Here is a 27,927-nt window from a genome sequence, read left to right on the forward strand (position 1 = left end):
TTCCAAAAAGCAATATATATCCACATCATTTAAGATGCAGTTCTCCATCATGACCGTTCTCGCCCTGGCTGCTGCTGCCATCGCCATGCCCACCGGTACGTCCCCCCGCCTCAACAACAACAACACCAACCCCAAACTCCTTTCCACGAAAAAAAAAAAAAAAAACCACACACATTCTCCGTAACATCACGAGCCCAAACCCCCTGATGCTAATTCAAACTGTTCCCACAGCCAACGTGAAGCAAAACACAATTGCCAAGCGCCAGATCGTCAGCGACGCCATCCCCGCCAACGCCGCGGCCATGACAGACGCCAGCGGCAACGTGAAGCCCTTCGTCTCCAAGGACGTCTACGTCCACCCTGCCAACTAAACGGGGCCCTTTTCACGTTCGCCTTCATTTTTCTACAAGCAGCAGCAAAAAACTTTCAATATACGAGGACGATTTTTTGGGGAATGGGGAAATATAATCGCTTTTTTTTAAATATCAAGAGGAGGGAAGAAAAAGAGAGAAGGGGAAGGAGGAATGTGTGCAAGGAGAGCCAACATTGTATGGAACACACTGGAGGGGGGAGTGAATTTAGTTTATTCGCAGGATGTGATTCTTTCAATATAGCGGCGCATCTCGCAAGGGGTGCGTTGTTTCTTCTTTACTTCCGTGCCTTCGCTCGCGTATCTAATGCTTCGTACTTGATCGGACAACTGTTGTGAAATCTCTGTGATTGAAAGACAAATTGTATACTGTAAAATAGGGTACGGATAACAAGACGCCCGAAGTCTAAGACCACCTTAAGGAGAGCTTCCATGCCTGTCCAACCTTCTCGTGCCTAGGAGGAAACAAGCAGCGAGAGCCGCAGCGAGTTCCACCATCATCGATTTAAGAATAGCATTTAGTGATTACTATCGTCGATCCAGCGGGCATAAAGCACCGACATAATGCACCGAAATACTACATAACCTGGAGCGCCTCCAGTAGGTGCCAGCCCAGCGGCAATGTGCTGTGTGGCTGAGCGCCCTAAGCGCGGAGAAGCGCATCAATTTTCAAACTTGGTTCTTCGGTATGCGCTACCTTACTCAATGGAGCAGGTGATAGGATGTGTAGTAGTAGTAGTATGTATTGTAGGGCAGCATCTCAGGAACAGAACTGGTTCGTGGCAAGGCCCGCCCACCTGGCAAACAGCTTAATGTATCAAGTGTGGCGTGTTGTATTCAAACGAGCTTAAACCAACAAGGTTCTGCGGAGAATATTTGCGATCAGATGCATGTCGGTAGAGGCTACCAACACCGCCTCTCGATCCTGGGGAGGGGAGCCCTTTGTCAGTGCCTCCTGAGGGTTTTTCCAATCCTGAGCAGTGCCTACAGGATATCCCAAGAGGGAATCCTACGTGGCAATGTTGATGCTGTTTGCAGGTCGGCAAAGGCAGCGTCGCATACTTCACATGCACCCTTCTCTCACTGTTGTCGATATCGTGAGGGCCATGACAGAGCACATACGTCCTGCTCACAACGATGCACCCCATTCTCATCTACCAAGCGTTATTAGCTAGTACTTTCGTTCACGGACGAAGTAGATGTGTGGCATTCGTGCTAGTACCTTCGTTCACGGACGAAGTATTTTACGGACGAAGCAGTTGTACGTGCCTGGACTCGTACGAGTACGTGTGAGAAACTAAAGGCCCAAGCATGAGCCCTTCCACCGCTTCTCTGGAAATCCCCTCGCCAATCAAGACTCAACCATGAGCTGAGCACGACTCCACATTGGGTGCCCAAAATAGTACCTACAACCCTACCGTCATTGTCAGCCTGGGATGCCGGAGCCCAGGTGGCGGGTTCGATCTGGCGAGCTCGGCTCCGCTGCGACCTTGCGAGAAGCGCATCTTAAATGCTGACATACATGGGGGTCCTTTGGTTTGGATCCAGCAGCAGCAAGACAAATTCGACGGTTGGGACCGGATGAGGAAGATCGTTTCCGCACTCAGGTCAACGGTCATTAGGCAAAAATAGAATCTCACCAGGCGTGTTCCTTCTGCGAATGGGCAGCATCGAGATTTGAGCAGAGGTTTCATCGTACGGAATGGTTGAGCAACTGGAGGAAGAGGAAGAGGGAGAGGCTCGCGCTTACGCCTACCCAACAATGGCATCAAGTCCTCTCAAAGTCCGCTAAAGAAATTCTCAACAGGAGCCCACTAGGCGGCCGAGCATTGGTCTGTTCGTCGTAGAATACGCTCAGGCTCCAGTTCGGGCAGCTGTTCGCCTGGTTGGCATGATCCTTTCGAGCTTGGGTTGCATGATTTTTCTCGTCGTGGCACAGGATCGTCCCTAGTGTCGCCAATAGAGAGGCAAGCTCAGCTCCTCTTCAGCCGCAACAAGCCCCCCGTCCCCCGCGCGTCTAGGTGTCCACACAATAGGCTGCTCACTCCAGAGACGAGCCCAAAGGTCCTCCCCTGGTACGTGAGATGGCGGTGCAAGTTGTCTGGTCAGTGACAGGCGGATGAGGCGCCGTCGGCGGCTCGGCTAGCCCAAGTCTAGCGTGTTCAAACAAGCGGTCTCTGGCGTTGAAGAGGGTGCGGAGTTCCACGCCATGTATGGCTTAAATGACAAGAAGCCAGGGCTGGGCCGCAGGGCAGACTCGATGAGGCTGAAGATGATTAGATGAGCGTTTAATCCATCGATGAATCAATAAATAACCCGGTGTCGGTCCGCCTGCTGCATGAGGCTTGAGGGGGGAGACCCAAAGCTGCTTACCTGCGAGCCTAAACAGCCCTACCGCACCCAGCAGACCAAACCAAACCTTTCAACACCTGGGCATGCAATCGATCCTAGAGCCTTGAAAGACAGCAGCTGGCCTCGGACCTTGTTCTGCTTTGCTGCGCTCGCCAACCATAGGCCAGAGAGCGTTCCATATATCCGTTCGGAGCTCAACTGCACGTCCAATCATGGGCAGCCACAGAGCGCAAGCACAGTTTGAGCGTGCAAAATGGCGACTGCTGCTTCTTTCCCCAGCCTGGTCGGTGCAGCTGACGTTGGCGTTTGGGATGTTGGGGCTCTTTTCGTGGAGACTTGGTGATACGATCCATCACTTTGATGCCAGAGACAAGGCCGGTAAAACTCCTGTCATCGAATATGTGTAAGTCTTAGCCCCCGCCTGCTTGGGAGCTGGACCAGTCGAGCAGGAACACTGATGATTCGAAGCTGGGAGGCGACAAATATAGCACTGTCATCCGTCGTGGCATTTTGCACCATCTTCGAGATTGCCAGATACTTTGCTGAGTCGTTGACGCCATGGACCATGCTGTTCAGCCATGTTGTCAAGCTGGCATGCGCATGCGCCATCCTCGCCCTGGATGTGGTCATATATGTGCAACGAAGCGATTCCCACTATTCTCTCATAGGCCTTGGCATGGATGCTCTGTTGATGTAGGTGGCTTGTCTCGTGCAGTGAGGGTGTGGCGGGTTCGCAAAGCTAACAGATGCACAGGGTCGTCGCCGTCTCGCTCGCCATCTATGCCATCATCGTATATCGCCGGCTGTCCAAGTATGACGACTATGCTCGTCCCGTCAACGTCAAACCCTATGGCTTCAATGATGAGCTGGAGACTGATACGCCATACTCTTCGTACTCGAGCCGAACGTCAATGCTAAAGTCCACGGGGAAACGAAGTTCACTCGGATCAGAGCGCCTTAGCGTTGGATCGAACAAGAGTGCATCCGTGGTGGTGCAGCCAGCAGAGCAGAGGGCGAGAAGCTACAGCCATGAGAGAGACACGCAGTTTGACGAATACGTGGTTCGCAAGACGTCAGTCAAGTACAAGCCGGACTCTGCTGGGCCCAAGTCTCCCCCTCTCGGCCCTCTGGGGGATTCGTTGACCGCGATAGACATAGTCGGACATTCTCGCTCAAGAGGTTCGAGTGTGTCGCAGACCATGAGCGACCATGTCCTGGTTTCGGTGCCGGAAGAGGAGGCTGAAACGGCTGGCGCAGAAGCTGATCACAAACGGGATCGTGAAGCTCTACTGGGGCACGTTCCATACTCGTCGTGAACACAAGAACCGTCAACGAGCAACGAGAGAGCCTCGGTCCCCAGGAAGAGAGATGTTGCGGAATGTCCAGGTATCAGAACTGGCAGAGCAACGAGCTCAAAATCGAAGCAAACGCGCGCGGAGGATTGGAGGAAATGAATTATACCCGGTCAGAGAGGGCATTTTGACGCCCCTCGAAAATGGTGCTGCATATTGGTCTTTGGCGTTTTGAATAGGGTCCGTATCTGCGGAGAAGGCCAATGTTATGTATGAGTTTAGAGCAACGGGAAACATATATGATCATATAGAGAGATAAGCGGAACTGAGCCGACACTGTCGAGCACTTGTCTGGCGAGTCTGATGATGGATGAAAGAGATGTGCAGAGTTGGAAGAAGCTCCGTGTTCATATTTGTATAAATGCAGCCGAATCAACAGGGAGGCTGCCAAATGGAGATGGAAGAGCCCACTGAATCGATCTCAAGATGCACCGCCAAGTCGGTCAGTGGCTGGGCCGGGCCTCGGGTCACGTGAACGCAGGCCATGACCTCGAAAGGCTCTCAAGGGCCTGGTCGAGCTGGTACCCGCGGGCCCTCATTGGCGACGACCGACTGCGTCCTGATTCTGGCGATTTGCTCTTTGCTGGGACTGCAGTTCTGCTCGCCTCGGCAACTCGTCTGCTCAGGATTAGAGCTGGGCAATACTATATCCATAGCACCAAGTTGCTCCCACCTGCGAGGCGAGCCGCCGCCGGCAAGTTCCCACATACCCCAACCGCTAAACCACCATCCCACCTTTTCGCCCAGACCGCCTAGGCAGTTCCCAGTTCCTCGAAAACGCGCCCAACCAATTCATGTCGAGCGGCGAGTGCGGCTTCTAGCCTCCTTGTCTAGAGCTGCGCAAGGCTGACGCGTGGCCAGAGGCGCTTCCCAAACACCGTCACCATGAGTCGAACACTGCCCGTGCGGCAGGCCGAGGAGCTGTAGGTAATATGGCCACTGTTTACTTGCTGGGGCGGAGGGGCATGTGGCGTCTGATGGAATGGATGGCTTGAGGACCGGATGGACAACGAGGAGGAGGAGGACGACGAACAACACCAAATCCCCCGATCGCCAGAAGCTGTTCTCTTTTTTGCTAACCCGTGGCGCCGCGGCGGTAGGCACAAGTCCATCATAGCATATCTCGCGGCGAACAACCTGGCCAACTCCGCCACGGTGCTCAGGGAGGAGCTCGGCCTCGGGGAAGACGTATTCGATGCGGCGACGACCAAGAAGTACGAGGGTCTGCTGGAGAAGAAATGGACGAGCATCGTCCGGCTACAGAAAAAGGCATGTCCGTTGAACCTTGGCTGCCCAGCGCTTACCCGACGGCTTGTCTAACAGGCGTTTTTTGCGAACCCCCAGATCATGGACCTCGAGACTCGGAACGCGGAGCTGCAGTCCGAGGTCGACAACGCGACTCCCTCGTCGCTCTCACAGAAGAACAAGGACCCCGTCTCCTGGCTGCCGAAAGCCCCCTCACGACATACCCTCGAGTCGCACCGCGCGTCCGTCACCTGCGTCGCCTTCCACCCGCGGTTTACGTCGATAGCCTCGGGCTCCGAAGACTGCACAATCAAGGTCTGGGACTGGGAGCTCGGTGACTTGGAGCAGACCATCAAGGGACACACAAGGCCGGTTCTGGACCTCGACTACGGCGGCCCCAAGACCGGCATCCTGCTGGCCTCGTGCAGCTCCGACACGACCATCAAGCTGTGGGACCCGGCGGACGGGTACAAGAACATACGCACGCTGTCGGGCCACGAGCACAGCGTCAGTGCCGTGCGCTTCATCCCTTCTGGCGGCACCGGCTTCTTCTCCTCAGGCAACATGCTCGTCAGCGGATGCGGTGACAAGACGCTCAAGATATGGGACGCTAACACGGGGTACTGCGTCAAGACGCTCAACGGGCATGCTGGCTGGGTGCGGGACGTCTGCCCGTCCCTCGACGGGAACTATCTGCTGTCGACGGGCGGCGACCACACCGGCAGGCTGTGGGAGCTCACAGTCGCAAATCCCGAGACAAAAGTCACGCTGATAGGCCACGAGCACGTCGTCGGCTGCTGTGCTTTCGCCCCGCCTGCCGCGTACGAGCACCTGGCTGCTTTAGCCGGCCTAAAGAAGCCTCCACCGGCGAGTAGCACATCCGAGTTTATGGCGACTGGGTCACGAGACAAGACGATCAAGCTGTGGGACGCCAGAGGCAACTGCATCAAGACCCTCGTCGGCCACGACAACTGGGTCTCGGGCGTCATGTTCCACCCGGGAGGCAAGTATCTGCTCTCCGTGGCGGACGACAAGTCGCTGCGATGCTGGGACCTCAGCCAAGACGGAAAGTGCGTAAGGACGCTGTCCAACGCCCACGAGCACTTCATCACCTCGCTGCGGTGGGCTCCGGCCAAGACCAAAGATGCCCCTGCAGGCAACGGCACGGCGAACAACGAAGGCGAGGGCACACCTAGACGGGCGGCGGCCGCGTTGGACACATCAGAGATCCGCTGCGTTATTGCGACGGGTAGTGTCGACATGACAGTCAAGATATGGGCGAACTGATGAGGAGGAGGGAATATGGGCAAGAGAAAGTCGAGGAGAGAGTTATATAGTGGAGCAAGGTGAAAGGGGGTCCAAGTAGCAAGCCCATCGCGCCATGGAAACAACAAGCTCAACCCACGAACGAACCACAAAATCCACACCTACACAACATCGAGAGACAGACTTGGGGATGATGGAAGCAGGGGGGGGCACAAGTGAAGGGGAGATGGGCGGATGGACGTACCGCTCCAGATGGTGTTATATAATGGATGACTTGGCTAGCTGAGCGTGGGAACGGGGTTTATTATCTGGTGGACTAGATGGGGGGTTTAGCTGATGGGGGGTTTAGCTGTCGGGCCGTGGGAGCGGGAGAAAAGGGGGCGAAGCACAAGAGCGCGGGAGCTAAAGAAACTTACTAAACTTTATTGCATGCCATTTCGAACACACAGTATGATTGCTATCTTCTCATTGTCTGTGTTACCGATTCCACGTTAAATGTAGACTTGTCGAATGAACGAAGCCGTTGGAGCTGAGTTAACTGTACGTAGAAGATATTGCAACTTTAAGGATGCATTAAGGGGGACAGGAATAGAGGCAGCACGAAGGAGCAGCGTCAACTTCTATATTCAAGATGGGATACACGTATTATATGATCCCTACTACTCATAACCAGAATAGCCGCCCCCATAAAGGTTTACGCATTGAACAATTACTCACGCCAACCCTGCAATCCAGCTCTCAATCTTCTGCTGAATCTGGTCGCTGTTCTTCTCCATAAAAAACATGTGCCCATTGCCGTGGAATCCTGCCTTTGGAAGCTCAAGGTGAGTGGTCAGATTGCAGCCCGCCTGCAAAAGGTAGTTCACGGTGCAGTAGTCGTACGGCACATGATAGGACGACTCAGAGGTGACGAAGAGGATAGGCTTGCTGGCCAGGTTCGTCAGCTGCTTCGGCGCCGGAGAAGAGGCCTGGAGTATACAATCGGTATGGTTCGCATCAGGAGCAGGGTAGACCTGCTGCACGAGGTCCGTAGCGGGAACGTTGACAGGGGGCGTGTAGGTAAGCTTAATGTCCGCCAACCCCCAGGCACGAGCGGGAGTGGTGCTGAAGATGGCCTCTTGAAAGGGAGGGCCGGTGGGCTCCAGCAGGATGAGGGCCTTGGTGAGCTTGGGACGAGCATCGGCAATCACAATGGGCATGATGCCGCCCTGGCTGTGGCCGAGCAAGATGACGGGCTTGCCAATCTTATCCAGCAGCGCCGCGCCGGCGTTCTGGACCGTGGTCTGCTGGTAGACGGCGTTGTTGATGAATTGGACGTTGGAGCTGTAGAATGTATCAAAGATGGGGTCGCCCATGGAACCATTACCCGGCCACTGCGTGTGCAAGGCAGCCTGCGGCCACAGATTGTAGTTCTGCACAGCGGTGAACCGCTGCTCGATAATCTCAGCTGAGTAGGTCGACGGCAAGGCAGCCATGTAGGCCGGCTGCCAAGGGGATCGGGCTCGCAGCGTCTGATCCACGATGTAGATTTCATATCCCTGGTCAAGGAACAGAGAGGCCCATCCTCGGCTGCCGTCAGGCTTGTTCAAGAAGTTCTAGATCCAGGCAAAGCATCAAATTAGCGAGGTTTTTTCCCCCCTCCTATGGCGCAGAGTAGTTTAAGGGGGATTCAGGGATCGGTCTCTCAGAGCCTGTAACACGAATCGCACGCACACACACGGCATGGCCCGCATATTCCTCCTTCGGCTCGGAGCACACAAATGACGACAAGCTAGTCACAACATGGATACATGCAGCTGGAGATGAAGGCGGACGGAGAGAGCGAGAAAAAGTCAGAGCTTACAGTGCCGGTCTGGGCCTGGCCGTGGATAAAGACAATAGGCGTCGGCTGGCTGACCCCCTTGGCCGGCTGAAGCCTCTCGACATACATCTGCTCGCGCCAGATGTGGCCGCCAGCGCCGTCGTCAGCATAGCCGCCGCCCGTGTAGAAAAAGGTGCGGATAGCCGCGACCTCGGATGAAGCCGCTGACACGCTGTCGGCATAAGCCTGGCCCAGGGCGGAAGCCAAGAGGGTGGCAGTCGTGATGAAGCGCATGGTGGTTGGTCGGGTGAGCTGATTTGATGTGCCTCGGATGCTCCAGTTGGGATGAAACGGTAGATAGAACCAGGCTGTCGGTGTCTGCCGTCTGGATCGAGTGGCGTCTTTCGGTGAAGCAACCACGGGACGATGCGGGAGGCTGTGTCGAGGTACTTCGTACACGAACCGGTCAGCAGCTCGTGCACAAACGAAGCCGTAGCAGGTACTGCGTGAAGAGGTACTAAGTGCTTTGTAAACTGCAGGTTCTGTTTCACGATCGAGCGGTGCGGCTGCGAGTGATTCCACGTGGAAAGTACGAGGCGAGGCGAGGCGCGTGGCAAACCTTGGAAGCCAGGAAGGAGGGCGGCAGGAGGAGGAAAGAGGCGAGACCGTCTCGCCTAGAAGAACGCGAGGGAGGGAAGGAGAACTGCAGCATCTGCGTGGATGTGGTTATGGAGCTGGCCATTCTTTCCTTCCCTGCCAGCTCTGTCTTTTCCTGACCGGGGGCTTTTCCGGCGGCAGCAGTGCGGAACTTGAGCCGTATCTCGTCTAGAGGTTGCGCAATTGCAAGGGAAGAGCCTTCCTAGTGTTGTCAACCAGGGCGGCATTATACTCGGCTGTTGGTGGAAGATTCGGCTCCATGCCCCCGCAAAGCACGCCGGGGTTGACGGAAGCATGTAGCCGGACTCCTGAGGGAAGGTGTTTCTCAGTGTTATATCTTGTTGTTACCTAGTCTGTGGTGTTGCAGCTGGGCAAGGCAGGCAGCGCTTGCCTCGCTGCTTACCTTGCCGTTCGGATGCCTTAGGAAGTTCATAAGTGAGTCTTCTTCGCTAGAGAAAGCGACCCTCTCTTTTCCTCTTCACCACCATGAGTCCAGATTGCGCCGCGGAAACAATGTGAACAGCTCAATTTTGAGTGGCAGGGGTGGGTATTTATGACACCGACTTTGAGCGCTGTTTTCAAGCCAGCTGATGCAGGGTATAAAGTGATGGAATCGACTATCCTTGGTCAAGCTGGCGTTAGCTACATAAGAACCCTTACTGAAATAGTAGTAGCTTTCCTAGTGGGAGCACAAGTCAATACTATCTCGCACGATCATGCGAACATTACGAAGACGCATTACCCGCCGACTACGAATGGGGAATGACATCCATTGCTGTTGCGAGAAGGAGAAGATGCAACCTCCTGCTACAAGTTGCAAACAGAGGACGCAACCAAGGTCGCGAAAACAAGACCTCCGAGGGCCAAAATGCCAGCTGCAGCGTCTCACTGGCTTCCCCGAGTGCAGGCACACTGCCGCATCTTCCAGGCTCCGTGATCGATTCTCTGACACCTCAATGCATTGCCCAGGGCCGTTTCTAGCAGGTTCCTAGCGTTGAGCGGCCAACAGCACAAATCTTCAAGACCCATGGAGGCGAGCTCACATCCCGCCGCCAAAGGCTCCCGATGCTGCCTAGCTGACAGTGGGTGGTGCCAAGGCCAACCCCTATCACGGTATCCCACATGAATGCTACCCTGCTCGCCTGCTTGAAACTACACACGAGTCCATTTTACACGGGCATCCAATGATATCGAGGCTGTCTATGTGAAACATGCAGGATAAGCTGGCCATGACTTGCATCCAGGTACGCCATCATGCCGTCTTCAGAGATGCCAAAACACCATGCAGATTCTTCACTTGCTGCCTACTCCATGGGGAATGAACTTCGTCGAGATAGGGAGGAGGAAAGAAACTTTGCTCTAGCAGCGGTTGAAACCGCGCAATACCGACCCATTTACCGACGGCTACGGCCCGTCGTAACTTAGTTCAGCACTTGTTGCTGAACCCCAGTCTGCTCTAGTGTTTGAATTCGATCCGGTTCTCGCGGGGAAGCTGATGCCAGTTTCCGGGAAACACTTCTTTGGTCCTATGCTTGCAAAGTACGGGGGACACGATGCCGACATTCCGTGATGCAACCTCGTCCTCGATGAGAGTCATGCTCAGCTGCGAACGAGTATGAGGAATGGCCCCTCCAGCTGCTCCGTACAATTACGTGAGTTTCCAGGTTGAGAACATCCCCTATGTTTCCCTGCCTCGAACCTCAAAATCCCTGTCGATGCTAGTACCAAAGGGTAGCATTCTCTACAACGGCAATTTCTATTCTTATGCTCGACAGAGCCTTGCTGATCGTCGACCACTCCACTCTCTTAACCCACCGCAGCCCGGTGATCAAGTCGATGGGCTTCGTTCACTTGTATCATTTTGCTATACGTCCTTTGTCGTTTTGTCAATAGCACGCCCTTTCCTTTCCATCGCATCAACCCCCTTGATCGCTGGTCGACGAAGTAGGATGGTTTTTGCAGCATCACCGACGTAGCCATGGATTCAACACTCCTCATCCATTGGCTGTTCAGCTGTCTGGCCCTCATCATCATGGCCGTGAGGCTCTGGGGGAGGAAACACGTCCGCCAGGCCTTCAACACGGGCGACTACCTCACCATGGGCGCATGCGCCTGCGCCCTTATTCGCCTCGGCATGATCCACGTCGTCCTGACCTGGGGCACGAACAACATGACGGCCGCCCAGCGCCAGGACCATCACTTTACCCCCCGCGAGATCTATCAGCGGGAGATCGGCAGCAAGCTATCCATCGCCAATCGCGTCTTCTACAACTCTTAGTCAGTACACATATGACAGGTGGCTTAAGCGAGTGGAACAAGAGGAGCTAACATTTGCTTCGAAACGGATAGCCTTTGGTTGCAGAAGCTTGTGCTGCTGGATCTCTATCGACGGCTCATTCGCGACTTGCCGTATGAGAAGTGGCTGATCCGGGTCTATCTCTTCGTCTTCTTTGCCACGTACACGAATGTCCAGGTCTTTACTTTTAGCGAGTGCCATCCTTTCCACCTCTACTGGCAGGTTCTTCCAGACCCTGGTACGTCCAAGTCGATTTCTCCTTGAGGGTACCTAGGTACGTATAATCTAACACTCGTTATAGGTCCATGTGCGCAGGCTCAGATGCAGCTCATTGTGCTCGGCGTCCTCAACATCCTTACCGACTTTATGCTACTCATCATGCCGTTACCCGTCATCTTCAAGCTCAAAGCACCCCTGGGTCGGAAAGCCCAGCTGGTAGCCCTCTTCACACTCGGTATCTTTATCATCGCCATCACCATCATCCGCCTACCAATCAACTCCTCGCACCCTTACAGCCAAGTGAACCGGACAACCTGGGCAAGCACCGAGCTGCTGACGGCCGCCATCGTCGTCAACGCGCCGACGCTCTACTCGTTTTGGAACAAGAGTCGGCGGGACAGGTCGACGCCTCGGGAGCAGGAGCAGGGCCATTCGGACAAGGCGAAAGCTGGCATCGTTCTGGAAACGATAGGCGGCAGCACTTTGTCGGGCACTGGGGTAGGGAAGCGGAAGCCGAGTGGAGGGATACTGCAGACGAAGGAGGTCATTGTGTCTGAATACAGGCATAGCGGTGAGTATATCAAACTGGCCGATGAGAGAGATCATGTATCACAGAATTCGAGTGGATAGAGGGAGGAGATTATGGGTTCTTTGGTTTTGTTTCATACCGTGTTCGCATGCATCTGAGCAATAGGGTTAGGTTCATTAACGGCAGGCTGAATGATATGAATTAACATATATGCTCCTCTTCAGAGGAACGATGGACAAGGCCAATTACCAGAGTTTGGCGCTCGCACATAGTGAACCCTATTTATTCCGCCTAAGAAACGGATTCATACAGACTCCGACGCTCTTGCAAATCACACTTTCACCCCAAGCCCGTCTCAATGCCTCCGACTTCTCGTCTTGCCGCCCTTCCACCGCAATTTACCAACCCACTCCGCAAACTTCCTCACCTCCTCCTCCTCTAGCAGCAGCTCCACAGTGTGATAATACCTTGCCAGATCCTCATGGTTCCTGAAGCGGTGCACAAACCTGTGACACGCGCCGCACAGCCACGCCACGTTCTGCAGATCCTCCTTGCGGTGCCACCCGCGCTTGACGGCCTTGTCGTGCACAAACCGCGGAATCAGGTGGTGATAGGACAGAGGGATCCAGGACCGCTCGCAGAGCTCGCAGGCATCGGTGCGAGTGGACGGCGCGGCTGGCGGCGGCTCGATGAGGGTGGTGAGATAGCCGGTGAGGATGGGAACGAGGAAGGCCTCTGGCGTGGGCGGCAGATGCGATGGCTGCGTCGGGTCCGCGGCGATGAGGTTGTACGTGACGAGTGTCTCGCAGATGGAGGGCGGCAGGTCGAGTCTGGACAAGCTGTCCTGCGTCAGGGGCAGCGAATACTGTGCTTGCAGCGCCTCGGATTCCCTCCACGAGCGGTAGTCCAGGTCCTGCAGCTCCTCCGGGAGGGTTTGGAAGATGCCGTCGGCTAGGTAGTCGATGAAGTCGGCGAGCTCCTCGGCGTCCTGGTCCGGATTCGGGCCCGGGGCCGAAGCCGGGACGGGTGAGGATGATGATGCGCGCCCCGCCTTGGCTCGTCGCCGGCGCTTCGGCTCCGGGGCGGGCGCGGGCTGGAGGATTGTTGCGGAGAGACAGTCACGGAAGAGCGGGTAGTTGAGGCTTTCCCTTTCCTCGTCTGACATTGTCTTTTTTATTTTGTTTTATTTAATCTGTTCTGCTGGGGATTGTTTCTCCGTGATCGGGAGGCCTTCGGCTATGCAGAGGTGCTGGATGGTTGACAGGATACTGACGTGATTGGATGCTCAGTCGCTTGCTACCGGATTAGGGAAATGCTGGTCTGAGGGGGCTTGCGGATAATTGTTCAACAGATGGGATGCATGATTTCATGTGTAATCGTGGGGTAGAGACTGGGAGCTTATATAACAAGGAAACATGAACGTCGGAAATGAAAATCTGAAGTCATCTTGCAAACAGTAGCATCTACGTGTTGTCTGCGCTCACCAACTAAACCGCCAGCTGAATCTCATTTGCCGTCCTGCAGACAGCTCTGCAGACAGCTCCGCGGCCGCCTGACTCACCGGCGTTCATCTAGTGTGCATTAACATCCCCGGCTGCCTGAACAGCTGAGGCCATGGCTCCCACCGTCATTGCGTTCGATCTCTACGGAACGATCCTATCCACTGACTCCATCGTCAAGACTCTGGCCGGTTTCTTTGGCGATGAACAAGCCAAGACGATTGCGACGCAAGCGCGGCGGTATCAGCTGGAGTATACATGGCGCATAAGCACCATGGGTGAGTCTTTGTCCGAGACCGTGAAGCTGCGGCGCTACCTGCTTTAAAGTGAAAGATGATGATGCTAAATTTTTTTGGATGTCAAAGGCAGGTATCGGTCGTTTAGTGAGTTGACTCGATGGTCATTCCGACATGCGGCCGCAGAGCTCGGCGAGAAGCTGTCGCCCGAGCAAGAGGAGGCAGTCATGAGTGCCTACGACGGCCTGGACGCCTTTCCCGAAGTCGAAGCAGCGCTCAACCTCGTCGCAAAGACCCCTTCCATCGAAGCATACGTCTTTTCCAACGGCACCGAGTCGATGATTGCTTCCTCGCTGAGCACTTCACCGTCACTGGCCAAGTCTTCCGGCTCCAACATCTTCCCGGCGTCGCGGATCGTCAGCGTTGACCCCTTGAAGGTGTTCAAGCCTGATCGTCGGACGTATGACCACTTTGCCAAGGTGGTGAATCTGGAGTCTCAGAATGAAAAGATTTGGCTCGTCTCTTCGAATCCTTTTGATGTTGTTGGTGCGAGGGCGGCGGGTTGGAGGAGCGTTTGGGTGAATCGGAATGCTCAAGTGGGGTGGGTTGATGGCTTGAGCGGTGCTGTTGGGTTGGAGCCGACGATGATCGTGAAGGGAGTGGATGAGGCGGTTGAGAGAATCATTAAGAATAATAGGGAGTGAATGGGGAGACGGGAGGCTCAAGTGAAGCTAAGGGACAACGGTAGCGATGATGTCAAAGTATCTTGGCAACGAAATATCTGGATCTAGGCTGCAATCTCAAGAGGTTCGACAAAGGAGCATTTCTTTTATGTACTCGTTTCTAGATACTTCCTAAAAAGGATAATAAGAGGCCCTTCTTTGCATATCTCAACAATAGCAGAACAGGACGGCTTAGGAGATCATGTACGGTGTGTACTCGGAAGCCACACTGGCCTGCACCTGCTGGTCTAATCGATACGCGACGCATCGAGCTTTCAACATAGGCTCTACATCGCAACGCTTCCATACTTTACCAGCTGTACCATCAACATCAACAACTTCCGGCATTGTCTTACCCTTCTTTTGCTATCAGTTTTGTTTTTGATACCCTGGCGACTTCACATTCTTACACCCTCGCTCGTGCTCACAGCCATGGCGTCAAGAGAAGACCACGGCGCCTCCCGTCGACATCGAGACCGCAACGGCGATGGTGAGGATTCTCTTGGGCGGGGACGCAAAAGAGCTGCAGTCTAACAATCAGCAACCAGCTTCCAGACGCGACCGAGATGAGAGCCGAGAACGGCGGAGACACCGCGACCGACGCTCTCGAAGCCCCGACGATCCTTCCCGGAGGCCTCGCAGCCGTGAGAGAGACCGAGGACACAGACGGCACCGTGATCGTAGTCGCGACCACGACCGCGACCGCACACGCAGACGCTCGCCTGAAGAGACAGACAGCCGACGCCGCCGACGCAGAGACCCGTCTGACGATGAAGACCCGGAGCGTGAGGGCCGCGCGCTGGCTCGGCATCGACAACACAATAGCCCTCCTATGAAGAGGTCCGGGCCGCTGCCATCCCAGCAAGAGTCTTTCGCGGTCACCACTCAAGGGGGCGGAGACCCCGAAAAGCCAAAGGAGAAGCCTAATATCGGAACCACTGGCCGGTTGGCTGCCCTGTCCAATTCGGTGGCCCAGGCGGACGGCTCGACAATCGTGCTCAAGTACCACGAGCCGGCAGAGGCGCGGAAACCGCCCCCGCGCGACCAGTGGAAGCTCTTTGTGTTCAAGGGCAAGGAGATCGTCGACACCATCGAACTGAGTGCGCGGAGTTGCTGGTTAGTGGGGAGAGAGTTGGCCGTTGTCGACCTCGCCGCAGAGCATCCGAGCATTAGCAAACAGCACGCTGTTATCCAGTTCCGCTATACTGAGAAAAGAAACGAGTTTGGCGACAAGATTGGCAGGGTGAAGCCGTACCTGATCGACTTACAGAGCGCCAATGGGACCAAACTCAATGATGAAAAGGTGCCCGAGAGCAGGTACCTCGAACTCAGAGACAAGGACATTCTTATGTTTGGACACAGCTCACGGGAATATGTCGTCATGCTTGCTCCTCAAGATTAGAGACAACTTTGGGGTTAGAATCCCTGGAGACAATTCTACGCCGCCAAAGCCAAGCATGGTATTCCCATTCATCCGAGAAGAAACCTGCCGAGGTAGGCTTGGGTACCAATATTCTGGATTGTGGCAACATGCGGCCCCCTTCAGTTATAGAGCTGCGACCGATTATCAATACCTTTCATCCCTAGAATATTGGCTACCGGGATCGTCTTGTTGTTGGGATGAGACTGCCAAGCTCGAAAAATTCTGATGTCGTTGGCTACTTATATCAGCCTCATCCAAGGTTCGGAAAGAAGACTGAGGGTATTATCATATACCTCAGAGAGTCTAGACATTCGAATACTCGTAGCTCGCTCCGCTCCTCTTTCAACGAGAGGCAGCGGCCTACCTCCTATCCGACACGACGCCTTTCTACACTGGGAACGGACTACATCCATCACGCATCGTCATATGCTCCTATCTGTGGCCCGCCGACTGCCGGCTTAACCTTTCCTTACCGCTTCCAAGAGTACCGGAACGGGATATGTGGGAGCACTGCCACTGGCTTGCCTAAAAGTCTGAAAAATGACAGCCTGACAAGGAGAGTGCCAGGTGTGCAAGGGGATGCCGATTAAGCCAGAAAGAAGGTTAAAACGATATCCAAAGAAAAATGAAGAGAAGACTTATTTTTCTCATGTGTTACCCCGGTTCCTGCAGCCAGTGTCGTGAGTCAATCACCCAGCCACGGCGCTGCGATGTCGAGAATGTTCTCTTCCACCAAGGGAAGGAAAATTGATATCTGTGGACCATCAAGGAACTGTCAGTGATTTCACTCCAGGCCCTTCTTTGTTAAAATGCGCCGCCTACAAGCTGGCTGTCCTCGATTGAAGCAACCTGCTTGTTCTGCTATCTGAGTAGGCATGTAACTGAGTCTCTAGGGTGAACGTTGCGCTGCCAAAAGAGACTGACTTCCCGAAGATTCTCATAAACTGCAAGATCCCGGCAAGTACATCTTCACATGTCAAAATCTCGACTGGAAGATGCACCCTTCTCTCCCCTTCTCACAATTAGCGTCCGAGGCCAGGGTTGAAGCGGGTCTGCCGTGCACGTTGAAGGGGGATGAACCAGATCGTCGGGACCGTTGAAGCCTTGAAAAGGCAGTTGGTTATGAGAGACATTCACATGTGTCTCACAAGGTCTGAAGCAAGAATTAGTGTAGAAATCATCAAGCGCTATGTTCATTAGGTACCATGTTAACCAAGTTTTCTATCTCAATGTAACCAGTCCTCAACGCCAACAGTCTCGCTCAAATCATAACCCAAATCCCAAACAATGATATAAGAAGGAAAGGCGATTCAAAACGTTCTTCGAAGCGTCTACTGCTCCACGTCTGGCCTCCAGCTGAAGATGATACTGTTGAATTTCTCCAGCTGGGCTGGGTCGGTCGCCCAAGTGGTCAGCAGTCTGACCACGGCAAATTCGCCGTACTTTTCCCATACATAGAATGAAAATTCCTGCTGCAGAGCCTGGACGAGGGCCACAGGTAGGATGGCAAAAACCTGGTTTGTCTCCGTCTTAGCGCTGAGCTGATACCCGGCTCCGGTGATGGACCGAGACAGCTTCTCTGCCAACAGGTTGGCCTGCCGAGCGAGCTTGAAGTACAGGCAATCCTCTTCTCGGAACAGTTCTGCAAACTGCACGCCCATGATACGGCCCTTGGCCAGCAGAGAGCCACGCTGCTTGACGAAGAACTCAAAGTCCTCCGCCAGCTTGTGGTCCTTGACCACGACGGCCTCGCCTAGAAGAGCGCCGTTCTTGGTGCCGCCGATCCAGAAGATGTCGGTGAGCTCAAGCATATCGCGCAGGGTCAAGTCATTGATACTGGACGTGAGCGCAGTGCCGATGCGAGCACCGTCGGCAAACAGCAGGAGACCATTGGCTTCGCAGATGCGCTTCAGGGCCGTCAGCTCGGCCTTTGTGTAGATGGTGCCAATCTCGGTGGCGTTGGAGATGTATACGAGACGGGGTTTCGCCATGTGAGGGAAGTGCCAGTTGTCGTCGAGGGCCTTGGTGAGGGTTTCCGGCGTCATCTTGCCATCCTTGGGGGCGACGTTGATGATCTTGTGGCCGCTGGCCTCGACGGCTCCCGTCTCTCGCGTGACAATGTGGCCGGAGCTGCAGGCAATGACGGCCTCGTGGGGGCGAAGACAGGCGGCAATGGAGATTGCGTTGGCCGAGGTGCCGCTGGGCACGAAGAAGACGCCGACGTCGCCGCGGCCGAGATGGCGGCGGATCAGCTCGCGGGCCGTCTCGCTGTAAGTGTCGCGGCCGTAGCCCACCTCCTGGGTGTTGTTGCTCAGCAGCAGCGCATTGAGGACGTCGGGATGGGCTCCCTCGCTGTAGTCGTCGGTGAAGCTGTACTTTGGCTTCGTCGTTGCGACGTCGGAGGCAAGCATTGCGAGCGATTGCTAGGGGTTACGGTGGGAGGTGGGAGTAGTTTTTCGCTTGACGAAGAATCCAGCGGCGAGCCTCGCTGGAGCAATTCGAGTAGAGATGAAGAATATCGTCGACGATGATGCAAGAGAAGAGAAACCCGCAGCTTAAAGATGAATAACAGAGCAGGAGAAGGAAGAAGGAGAAAAGAAGAAAGAAGCGACGTGAGATGGAGAGCTGCTTCCTTTCGTCTTACAAGAGATAAGAGAAGGAGCTACGGACGACAGCACTACCGTACTTCTTCGCCAAACTGGGGCAACTACAGATTATCTAATGAGAACAGAGGAATTTTGTATTCATTAACAAGAAGGCAGATGATCACAAAAGCAGAAATAGACATGGCCCTAAAGCAATTGGGCCAGCAGATTCATACTCGGAAAAGTCGAATTCCATTACGAAACCCCGAAAGTCGAGCCCCGAAAAAAAATAAGTACGAACTGGGTTCAAGGTTCCTTTTTTCTTCCGTCTTCTGCATTGCTCCGCCGGCGCCGGCGCACTAGTAGCTCGCCAGTCGCATTTGCCGACGCAGGCCGGCCGTCAGATGAGGCTTCCCGACCATCGGAAGCGGGATCTCGGGATTCTGTTGCAAGGAGGAGAGGAGAGGAGAGGAAAGGATCAGGATATGGAGGCACATGGTCTGGACTGCTCTTGTGCAACTGTGACGGGAACTGCATTTGCATTGCGGTGATACGGGTGATGCGGACGGGCAAGTCGGGTAACGATACAGGATACGGAATACTGGACACCGGATACGGGATGATAACGGCCTCTAGACTGACCCAATTGAAGCATCAGAGGGTGTGAAAGAGGTCCCCTCATCTCACCACCACCCAAAACGCAAGAATCGGGCAGAAGAAGCAAAGAGAAGAAGACGAAGGGGGACCACTTCTCCCATTAGCGGCCAGTGTCGTCGCTTCCACGGCCCCACGTTGACAGCCAAAAAGTCCCATATCAGAGGCGGCCCATGGAAGAGAAGCTATTATTACTAGGAGGAGGAGAAGCCGCTGCCATCGAGGGAATGCTTCCTTCTCGGCCCCGTTTTCCACATTGAGCCGGCTCTCCTTTGATATGGTGTATGTATGTACGTGGTCCAAGTTAAGAGTGCTGATATCCTCGTCTGCTGCATCTCTCGTCCTAGAACAAAAGGTCTATCAGAGACTTCCAAAGTAAGCCTTCCATCATTATCTCGACATAGTGCGGCTTGTTGATAGCAACCCCCCCTTCATGCACCGATATACTACTACTAATAAATTACGTCCCAAGCCAGGGACACCACCAATAGCACGTCAGCCCGGCACCACCATGACGAGCCGAACGACGGCATTCGAGCAATAGCTTTAGTAAAGTCTAATAAGCCTGCAGGCCAAGGAACCCAATTGCCGTACTTTGCAGAGAAAAACAGCATTAGATAACAACACCAATACGCAAGAGACGACCGAAAGCGGCATCATCTACCAGCACATAGTTACACATGTATGGAGGGCCACAAGCACTTCGCATTCCGTAAGAGAACTACTTCTATGCCTCTCTAGAACAAAGCTGCAAGGCGCAAGACCTCCGCCCTTTTTGCCCTACCTTGTGTAAGCTTTACCCCTGCTGATCATGGGATCTGTTGAAATGCAAGACAAGCTCCGATATCGATACTGAAGTAGCGCTTCCCCGACAATTCAGACCGCATCGTGAAGGAGACGATAAGGTTGAAGCCGGGATTCAACGGCTTAAGGCTGGGCGACATGGGAGCCTAACGTCTGCCTCCATCTCTCTTCCTTTTTCAACTGTAATTACATCCCATGAAACATGCTCTTGCAGAAGTGAACAGTGAGAGTTTAATCAAATTGTATCAGATTGTATCAAAGAAGGTTGTCGCTCGCTTAACAAATTATCCCATCATACCCAAGTTACATTGCAAATCGTTTCAATTCCCCAATCCCCATTCCCGCCCTCTCTCAAATCACAGCTCACCAGGCTCCTCGACAACCATGTCCACCTTGACCATACCCAGCAAAAAGTCCTCCTCGCTCACGGCACCGGGAACGGCCTCCCTCTCAACGCCCGCCGCGTCGTCCACAATGAGCCTCGCCACATTCATGCCCATCAGCGCGCTCGTCTCCATGGTCGAGATGAAGCTCTCGATGCCCGACGTGTAGTACAGCCCGCTGCCCAGGATGGGATCCTGAAACGTCACCCGCGGGAGCTCAATCGGGTACGAGTAGAACCAGTGCGGGTAGTACCACGAGATGGGTTCCACCAAGCCGTCGCTCCCGTCCGTCTCAGTAGTAGTAGCCGGACCCGTAAACGTCTCCGGCACCTGCACGCCGAGGAGATCCGACAGGAACTGCGGGGTCACGGGCTTGGGCGAAAAGATCTTGTATACAAACTCCGTCCGGTTGGCCTTGGGGTTGACCGCCGTCCTGAGCGTGCTGACGGAGTAGAAGCCCGTCTTGCCGACGCCGTCGGCCCCGACTTTTGGCTCCTCGTCCTTGGCGAGGGTCGTGTAGACGTTGCTGGGCGCTTTGCTTCCCGGCGGCAGCCCGAAGAAGGCCGGGTGCAGCTTGAAGGGGGAGGCGAAGAGCGTGACGTGGAGCTTGGTGTAGGGGATCTCCTCGATCTTGTGCTTGAGGACGCCCTCGCCAGCTTCAATGTTGCTGAACTGCCAGGGCGAGGCGATGATGACATCGTCAAACGTTGTGTCGACGAGTTCCGGCTCAGCAGAGGCCGAGCTTGTGGAAATCTCATACTTGGGAGCGGAAGATGACGTCTCGCCCTTGGCAAAGCGGATGGAGGAGACGGTGGTGTTTCGGAGGATGGCAGCACCGCTGTTCTTGACCATATTCTCAAAGATGTGCCAGTTGCCGCCCGTCACCGACATTGCGCCATCCGTAGCAAAGGAGACCTGGTTATTCTCGTCTTAGTACACTCGTCCAACTCACATAAAGGAGACTCCGAGTAGGCCTTACCATGGTCTCCAGTCCATGAATGTACGCCAAGTTCGAAGCATAGTTGACCCTCGTAGCAGCCTGAATAATGTGCCTGGAAAACGCCTCATCAATCTGAACACGACCAACTCGTCAGCTTTGTATCACACACAAAACAAAACCTCCGCTTTGCTTCCTCACCTTGTGCTGCTTGAGAAACTGCTCCCCCGTCACGGCTGTCACCCCCACAAGCCCCAGCTCATACGCCCTCGCCGTCAACGATCGGAACGGAAAGTACGGCCCCTCGTACAGCTTCAGGAACTTGCCCACCACGTCCTTGACCAGGGACACGGCGCGGTACGGGCTCATGCCGTAGCGCCACCACAACTTGCCCGCGTCCCACCACCAGGCCGTGCCGTCCGTCGTCTCGTAGACGAAGCTCTCGCCGTCCCAGATGGCCGTGATGTCGTCCGCGCTGCTGGCCTCGCGGTAGTTGGCGCCCGTCGACAGGTTAAAGTTGCGCGTGCCGTTGTACAGGATGTGGTTGACGGACACGAAGATGGACGCCCCCAGCTCGATGGGGTGCGCCGCGTCGTCGTAGGCGTTGACCGTCAGCGTGCGGCCGCCGATGCGGTCCGTCTTTTCAAAGATTGTGATGTTGACCTTGACGTCGGCCTCGTCCGCGTACTGGCACAGGTAGTAGGCGGCCGAGGAGCCGGCAGCTCCAGCGCCTGTGATGTTGCGTCAGTCGGCTGCTCTGTCGTTCATCTTGTCATGCCGTCCCAGCCCTCCACCGTGTCTGTCATGACGAGCATGATCATGTCCAGACTGCTCAATCCCCGAGTGACATCCTGAATCAGACTCCCAACTCACCAATAATGGCAACATTCTTCACGCCCTTCGTCTCCGTCGTCGCCTCTCCCTCTGCCGCCGCCTCCCCGCCAAGCGCCAACCACGCCACCAAAGCCGGGCCCAATTGCAGCCGCATCTTCACCAAACAAGCAACACACCAGTCGGGCAACCAATGGTGCAGAAAGCAAGCGACAACAGTCAATAAGTCTCCGTCTCAATTGTTTCCAAGGCGAAAGGAATAAATATGAGAAGAAAAGGTTGGACAGGATTCAGAGCAGACAACACCCCTCCTTTCACTAATTTATAACCTCAGCCTCCTGATGATGCAAGCAAAGCGATTCTCCGTGCAGCTTGCAGGCGTGTGGTCTGATTGCGTAGAACTAGCGAATTGAATTGACCGACGTTCAGGCAGTACGAATGTACTCCGTAAGCCGCCGTAACTTTGCAGAAGCTGTGAGACGGCACATCACGTGTTTCTCATCCTCACTGGACAATCACGTACAGCACAATACAATACGTACCTACTGTACAATAGTAGACAGTATCATATGCCGGCATGCAGCTTGGAATTGTTTGCTTCTGCACCATGTTGAATTAGAGAAGCCTCCAGTACTCCACAGTTGCTGATTGCTGTTTGCTGCTTGACAAATAAATGATGACCTTACCGTTTACCTAGGTAGATAAAGCATACAGGTAGTCCGAAGGATCGCAAAACACACGGGTTGCAGATTCGTTACACGCCCCTTAGGGAATATCTGAAGCTTCATCGCTAAATCACCGTGGACAGGCCGCTCAAGTGCTTTCCAGACAATTCAGACTGGATATTGAAATGATGAACATACAGGGTATCTAGCCATTATATACTCCCTTGACCCAACTAGCAAGGAACTGTCGCAAACCTCGGCTGTACAATCTCTCCGTGTGTACTGTATATACACTGAATATTGAAAGAGATGAGAGTGATTCAATCGCGCGTGTCGAGAGAATCGTACTTTTTCTTTTTGAAACAAACCGTCGACAATGCCTTTCAGACACGTAGATATCCAACAGAGCCAAGTGAATCGGTTCGACATCAAAGACCTTTCGGGCGTCTACTTGTCAGCGGTCCACAGCCGTTGACAAATCTGGCGCCCCCAAATTGATTGCTGATGCTTTCGCGACATTCTTCGCATCCAACTTTCACGACGCAACAACATGCGTGCGCTCAACTGCTTTGTCCGGGGCTGCTGTGATAATAATCGCTCCCGATGCCTCCTGCAGTGGCCACAGAACTGCCTCCGGCGAGGAGCATCCCCTCGGCGATGGCGCTGGCGCTGTTGCTTCTCCCCCCGAGAGTTCCTGGAATTGCCTCGGTGCTGCCTCGGGATCCGTGAGAGACCCGACGGAGTACCCGCGGTGGAAGTTCGTCCACCCCACTGCTGTCTGGCTCAGCATTCCCCGACAAATGAGCATCGTCATCGGGCGCTTCGCCATCTTCATCACCGCTGCTCAGGTCCACTCCGTCGGAATAGTCATCCGACTGATGCGGGTTTGCGCGTCGGCTCATGAGCTCTTCCGAAGAATTGAGCTCATCGTCTCCGTCCGATCCAGATTCGTCCTCGGACGACGAGTCCGAGCTAAAAGGTGGGAAAAAAATGGCAGGCGGAGGAAGAGGCACGGGTTCCAAGCGCCTGATGCGGCCCGACAGGTACTCAATCTGGATCTTTGGCGGTTCATCCTTCATCAGCAGTCGGCGGGCAAACGGGCGCGGCGAAGACGTGAACATCGCGGCCAACCGGCTGATGATGCCTTCTGTAGTCCCATCGGACAGCTTGCTCCGCTGCCCCTCGTATGCATCAAGTTTTGACCGCCTGGTCGTGACCACCACCAAGAAGTGATCCTCTGGTAGCACACCACCCAGACCACACGGTTCAAGGGGGAGTACTTCAAGCACCTGGGGCGCATCGCTCCACGGATATTCCATGTTGAGCTCGCTAGATTCATCTCCCGAGTCCGTCGTAAGCTCTGGCACGCCAAGTCGCCCATCATCGACTTCCAGTTCGGAGATGGAGCCGAGATCAAGATCGGCGTCACTCAATGGCCGCCTAACGATGGATGAACCGGATCCGGTTCGGATCGGGATCGGGCGGTCAAATTGAGCCCGGGGCGCGACCCGATCTCTGCTGCTCGATAGCATGTACGTCGCCGGTGATATATCGCCCGGATCACCCGACAGATCGGTGCAGAACGGAGCCCCGCTGTAATAGATGATGGCACCATCGCGACGGCGTTTGTGGCGAACGGACGTACCCGAGCCGCTCTGGCCCCATCGCGAGTCTGCATTGCTTTCCTCAATGGGGCCAAAGGACGACAGGGTGCCATCCTCCGGAGATGACTGCCCGTTGGGCGACTGCTGATGAAGGAACAGAGGCTTGTAGTGAAAGCTCTCGGTTGATGCTAAAACTTGTGGCCCGAATTTGGACAGGTTGTTAGCCGGGCTCCAGGAGTCGCCGCTTGAGCGACCCGTCTTCTGCCTCTTACGACGTTCTCTTTCCGAATTTCCGGTTTCATCCGTCTCTGGGCTTCGTTGCGAAAGATCGCCCGAGCTGTCGCTGCTGAACTTGGTGCCGTCCATACCCCCGCGCCATCGAATTCTCCGACCATCTGGCGAGAGTTGAAATTTGGCGCTCAGGCCAACGACGGCGTTGCGCACAAAGTCCGGGGTGACGTTCATGATATGTAGTTGCGCCATGTTGCAGAGGAGATTCAGGTACACCCACCCTTCTTCGTCGGGGTGAACGTCATCGAGGCTCCGTTCCGGCGGATTGGGTAGCAGCTCTGGAGGAATAAGACCCAAGTGTCTAATATACTCCATGTTTTCGGATGGGATCTGGGCGCGATCAGGGTCGAGGTCCCTAGGCCTCGTGGGCCGCTGCTCAGGAGGCGGTGGCATAGGCGGAGAGGGGTTTGGCCCCGGACCGCCGTTGCCGAGACCGCTACCGCTACCGCTACCATTTCCCCCAGACTCGGTTCGGTCTTCGTTGGAGTTGGACGCCGAGCCCATGTCCTGCGATCTGGCCTTCTTTCCCCCTTGCCCAGAGTGAAGTTCCGCGGGAGGGAATCGAGCTTCGCGCAAAGGCTCCAGAGTAGAAATCAGATTCGAGCTGTCATGGGTGCTAAGCTTGGGTGTCAATAGTTGCACTAGAGAAGAGCGCCGGGGAGAAGCTTGGCCCGGTGTTGCCTGAGCTGGTGGCGGGACGGATCCAGGAGGTGGCTCGCCAATTTGCTTTCGACGCGCATGCTTGCCAGAAATCTTCCCCGTGAAGATTTGCTCAAGGCGTCGGACCACGAGCTTCTTCTTCTCCTTCTCCGTCATGGGGACAAGCCGGGGATACAGACCCTCGGGAATGTCGCGCAAGTAGTTCTCGACTTTCTGATCGTTCGACTTGAACCGCGAGCCCCCTTGAGGCCTATTCAACGAGGTCCCAGATGAGCCCGCGCCGGTGGACATGGAGGCGTAGGCTGAATCGACCGGTCGTGCATTGGACCCTGATGATGACGAGGCATGCTTGGACCGCGACATGGAAGTCGAGCCCGAGTACATGCGCTCGCGCGTGGCATGCCTAGACGACATCTTGTTGCGCCGGGACGAGGAGGTCTCCGGAGAATCGCCTGATAGGCCCGCTGCGAATTCCCTAAGTGTTGCCTCCAATTCGCGCTTTTTCCTCTTCGGCAAGCCATGCATCTTGATCTCAAAGAGCTTGTCTTTTCGAAGCATGTCCGGACCATGCTGCTTGTAGCGCTTCAGCTCTTCCTTTAGCTTCTGAATCTCAACAGTCAGATCATCGATGACGCTTCGGTAATCTTCGGCACTGCTGCTGCGGGCGTTCGACAGACTTCCGGGCACGGGTGCTTGAGACGGAGATAACTTGTCTTCAAATGAAGAGTCGGACTCTTTTTGGAAAAACGGCGGCTCCACTGTGTCAAAAGATATGAGTAAATGCTTATATCAGCCTACGTACCGATCCACACGTTCACACTTACCGTCCATGGCGTTGTTGTCAAAAGTAGCTGTTGGGTTCTCGTTAGACTGGTTGAACCACTTGTTGACGTCGCTCTGGGCGGTCTCGTTGCTCTCCCCCGACGAGGCTCGACGAGGTGACGACGCGTCTTGATTGGTCTGGTTTGGCGGAGCCGAGCCACGACTCGCTTTCAGGGAGGCATCGCGAGCAAACTGATGGTGTCGCAACGTGACTGAGTTTTCCGGCGACGTTCGTCGGGGGAGAGGGTGGCCGGTGGATGATAGAAGTGGTTCGTGAGATTTGCCCTTTGTCGGCTGCATTGTAGTCAAGCTGGAGGGCATACAAGAGCTGGCGACTTGTCTTGATCAGACTAACAAGGATTCATTCTTCAGCTGCCGAGCAAGAGACTTTTGCTCGAAGTAGGCGGTTAACGGCGTGTATTATTTCCAAGGGTCCCAAGCAAAGCCAAGTGACGGGGCTTGTGACGTAGGCACGCGGTTACACCTCGTAAAATCGCCTTGCGATGTACTGTGGATGCACTGTTAACAGACCTGTGACTGGAAGTTTCGCTACTGGCACCTTGTGTCGGGTAACAAGAAGTGGCGTGTTATTGCCGGGGCACCGTAGGCGATCGATCGATCGAACGGCATAAGCAAAGAGGGCCGCAACAACCTCGGGGCAACTCACCTCAGGCAGGGAATAATGAGCCTTGGTGAACAGAGGATGTGAAGTGGATGAGGATGAGGGAGAGGGGGAAAAGAAGTCGGCAAACTGTGCCAGGTGTAAGGAGTCCTTGAAGGATACTGAAGCTGATAAAGATAGAGAGATGCCGGCTCTGTCCAAAATTCGTATGCGGTTGGAGATTCAGCGAAAAAAGACGAATCTTCGCGAGACTTCTGGAGTAGTATGTGGCGAGGGTGGAATATGTGAGAAGACACTTATCCTAATCAACCAAAAGCCGCGGATTGCTGTCGCCTTGAAACCTGTCGGTGGCCTACACCAGCGGATTGGGAGAATTCTTCGAGTTTGCGTTGTCGTCGGGCGGCTCGATCTAACCCTTCGCAACTGTTTGCGTCAACCCGTGGTAGAGTTGGGTGAACAGGCGAGAGTGCGATCTCGGAACCGGCACCGCCAGTCGGGCAGCCTTTCTCTCTCTTGAAGATACGCGGTGGACTTGTTGCCAGAGAAGGATTGCGCGTTGAGGCTCACGTCTGCTGTGCTCGGCCTGGGCGCTGTTGATGTCGTCGCCAGAATTTCACCGTGGTAGTGAGGAGGAGCGCAGAAGCTGACGGGAGCAAGGAGTAGCTCGAATGTGGTTGAAGAAAGCTCGTGTTCGAGAACGGCCCCGTAGGGGTATCGACGGGGCCAGGCGATGTATGCACTGTACAGATGTGATTCGACGTATCGATCGCCGTGGTGAGGCTGTGGACGACGATGAGAGAGGAAAGGGGAGGGTGGCGAGGCGGGGTGCGTGGCAGCCGGCGTACCAGTAGCAGTAGAGTACCTAAGGTAGCTGGGAGGGGAGAGGAGATGGAGGGGGGGAGGCAGGCCAAGTTAAACTGGCAAGGGATTCAAGACTCCACGATGTATGCAATTAACCACCAGCCAGCCCTATCGCAGACGGTCGTGTTCGCTCGGAAGGTGACGGATTTACCACGAGAGAGGGTGAAGTTGGAGTGAGGCAAAGATCTGGCAACCGCAAGGTAGCGAGGGCATCGCCAGGAAAGAGAGGGAAAAAATGAGT

At 54.8% G+C, this 27,927-nt stretch overlaps 11 protein-coding genes across 11 annotated transcripts; 6 read left to right on the forward strand and 5 right to left on the reverse strand.

The window, feature by feature from the left end:
• Window positions 1-49: 49 nt before the first annotated feature.
• BBK36DRAFT_1163509 (hypothetical protein) lies at window positions 50-371 on the forward strand (the record flags this gene model as incomplete). The annotated part of the gene is made up of 2 exons (XM_024894543.1): window positions 50-95; window positions 232-371. 2 exons carry the CDS (start codon window positions 50-52, stop codon window positions 369-371), a joined length of 186 nt encoding a protein of 61 aa, XP_024745289.1.
• A 2,563-nt stretch (window positions 372-2,934) lies between these two features.
• On the forward strand, window positions 2,935-4,038 carry BBK36DRAFT_1163510 (hypothetical protein; the record flags this gene model as incomplete). The annotated part of the gene is made up of 3 exons (XM_024894544.1): window positions 2,935-3,125; window positions 3,191-3,415; window positions 3,477-4,038. The coding sequence occupies 3 exons, from the start codon at window positions 2,935-2,937 to the stop codon at window positions 4,036-4,038; spliced, it is 978 nt and encodes a 325-aa protein (XP_024745290.1).
• A 921-nt stretch (window positions 4,039-4,959) lies between these two features.
• BBK36DRAFT_1133817 (dynein regulator) lies at window positions 4,960-6,606 on the forward strand (the record flags this gene model as incomplete). The annotated part of the gene is made up of 3 exons (XM_024892117.1): window positions 4,960-4,997; window positions 5,175-5,388; window positions 5,419-6,606. 3 exons carry the CDS (start codon window positions 4,960-4,962, stop codon window positions 6,604-6,606), a joined length of 1,440 nt encoding a protein of 479 aa, XP_024745291.1.
• A 692-nt stretch (window positions 6,607-7,298) lies between these two features.
• Window positions 7,299-8,680, reverse strand: BBK36DRAFT_1189880 (alpha/beta-hydrolase; the record flags this gene model as incomplete). Its single annotated transcript, XM_024896642.1, has 2 exons — window positions 7,299-8,180; window positions 8,429-8,680. The coding sequence occupies 2 exons, from the start codon at window positions 8,678-8,680 to the stop codon at window positions 7,299-7,301; spliced, it is 1,134 nt and encodes a 377-aa protein (XP_024745292.1).
• Window positions 8,681-11,021: 2,341 nt separating this feature from the next.
• BBK36DRAFT_1145267 (PTH11-type GPCR protein) lies at window positions 11,022-12,188 on the forward strand (the record flags this gene model as incomplete). The annotated part of the gene is made up of 3 exons (XM_024893740.1): window positions 11,022-11,320; window positions 11,393-11,577; window positions 11,641-12,188. 3 exons carry the CDS (start codon window positions 11,022-11,024, stop codon window positions 12,186-12,188), a joined length of 1,032 nt encoding a protein of 343 aa, XP_024745293.1.
• A 254-nt stretch (window positions 12,189-12,442) lies between these two features.
• Window positions 12,443-13,252, reverse strand: BBK36DRAFT_1130561 (hypothetical protein; the record flags this gene model as incomplete). The annotated part of the gene is made up of 1 exon (XM_024891853.1): window positions 12,443-13,252. The coding sequence occupies one exon, from the start codon at window positions 13,250-13,252 to the stop codon at window positions 12,443-12,445; it is 810 nt and encodes a 269-aa protein (XP_024745294.1).
• A 449-nt stretch (window positions 13,253-13,701) lies between these two features.
• On the forward strand, window positions 13,702-14,526 carry BBK36DRAFT_1163515 (haloacid dehalogenase; the record flags this gene model as incomplete). The annotated part of the gene is made up of 2 exons (XM_024894545.1): window positions 13,702-13,864; window positions 13,952-14,526. 2 exons carry the CDS (start codon window positions 13,702-13,704, stop codon window positions 14,524-14,526), a joined length of 738 nt encoding a protein of 245 aa, XP_024745295.1.
• Window positions 14,527-14,976: 450 nt separating this feature from the next.
• BBK36DRAFT_1173039 (SMAD/FHA domain-containing protein) lies at window positions 14,977-15,946 on the forward strand (the record flags this gene model as incomplete). Its single annotated transcript, XM_024895819.1, has 2 exons — window positions 14,977-15,034; window positions 15,093-15,946. 2 exons carry the CDS (start codon window positions 14,977-14,979, stop codon window positions 15,944-15,946), a joined length of 912 nt encoding a protein of 303 aa, XP_024745296.1.
• A 1,352-nt stretch (window positions 15,947-17,298) lies between these two features.
• Window positions 17,299-18,378, reverse strand: BBK36DRAFT_1145270 (PLP-dependent transferase; the record flags this gene model as incomplete). The annotated part of the gene is made up of 1 exon (XM_024893741.1): window positions 17,299-18,378. One exon carries the CDS (start codon window positions 18,376-18,378, stop codon window positions 17,299-17,301), a length of 1,080 nt encoding a protein of 359 aa, XP_024745297.1.
• Window positions 18,379-20,364: 1,986 nt separating this feature from the next.
• On the reverse strand, window positions 20,365-22,328 carry BBK36DRAFT_152546 (Prenylcysteine oxidase; the record flags this gene model as incomplete). The annotated part of the gene is made up of 4 exons (XM_024897603.1): window positions 22,204-22,328; window positions 21,532-22,061; window positions 21,346-21,465; window positions 20,365-21,308 (listed from the first exon to the last, which is right to left on the reverse strand). The coding sequence occupies exons 1-4, from the start codon at window positions 22,316-22,318 to the stop codon at window positions 20,367-20,369; spliced, it is 1,707 nt and encodes a 568-aa protein (XP_024745298.1). The 5' UTR covers window positions 22,319-22,328.
• A 1,058-nt stretch (window positions 22,329-23,386) lies between these two features.
• On the reverse strand, window positions 23,387-26,503 carry BBK36DRAFT_68799 (frequency clock protein; the record flags this gene model as incomplete). The annotated part of the gene is made up of 2 exons (XM_024898525.1): window positions 23,387-26,139; window positions 26,206-26,503. 2 exons carry the CDS (start codon window positions 26,501-26,503, stop codon window positions 23,387-23,389), a joined length of 3,051 nt encoding a protein of 1,016 aa, XP_024745299.1.
• Window positions 26,504-27,927: the final 1,424 nt, after the last annotated feature.

Source organism: Trichoderma citrinoviride (genome assembly GCF_003025115.1).
Source record: "Trichoderma citrinoviride strain TUCIM 6016 unplaced genomic scaffold BBK36scaffold_20, whole genome shotgun sequence".
NCBI lineage: Eukaryota > Fungi > Ascomycota > Sordariomycetes > Hypocreales > Hypocreaceae > Trichoderma > Trichoderma citrinoviride.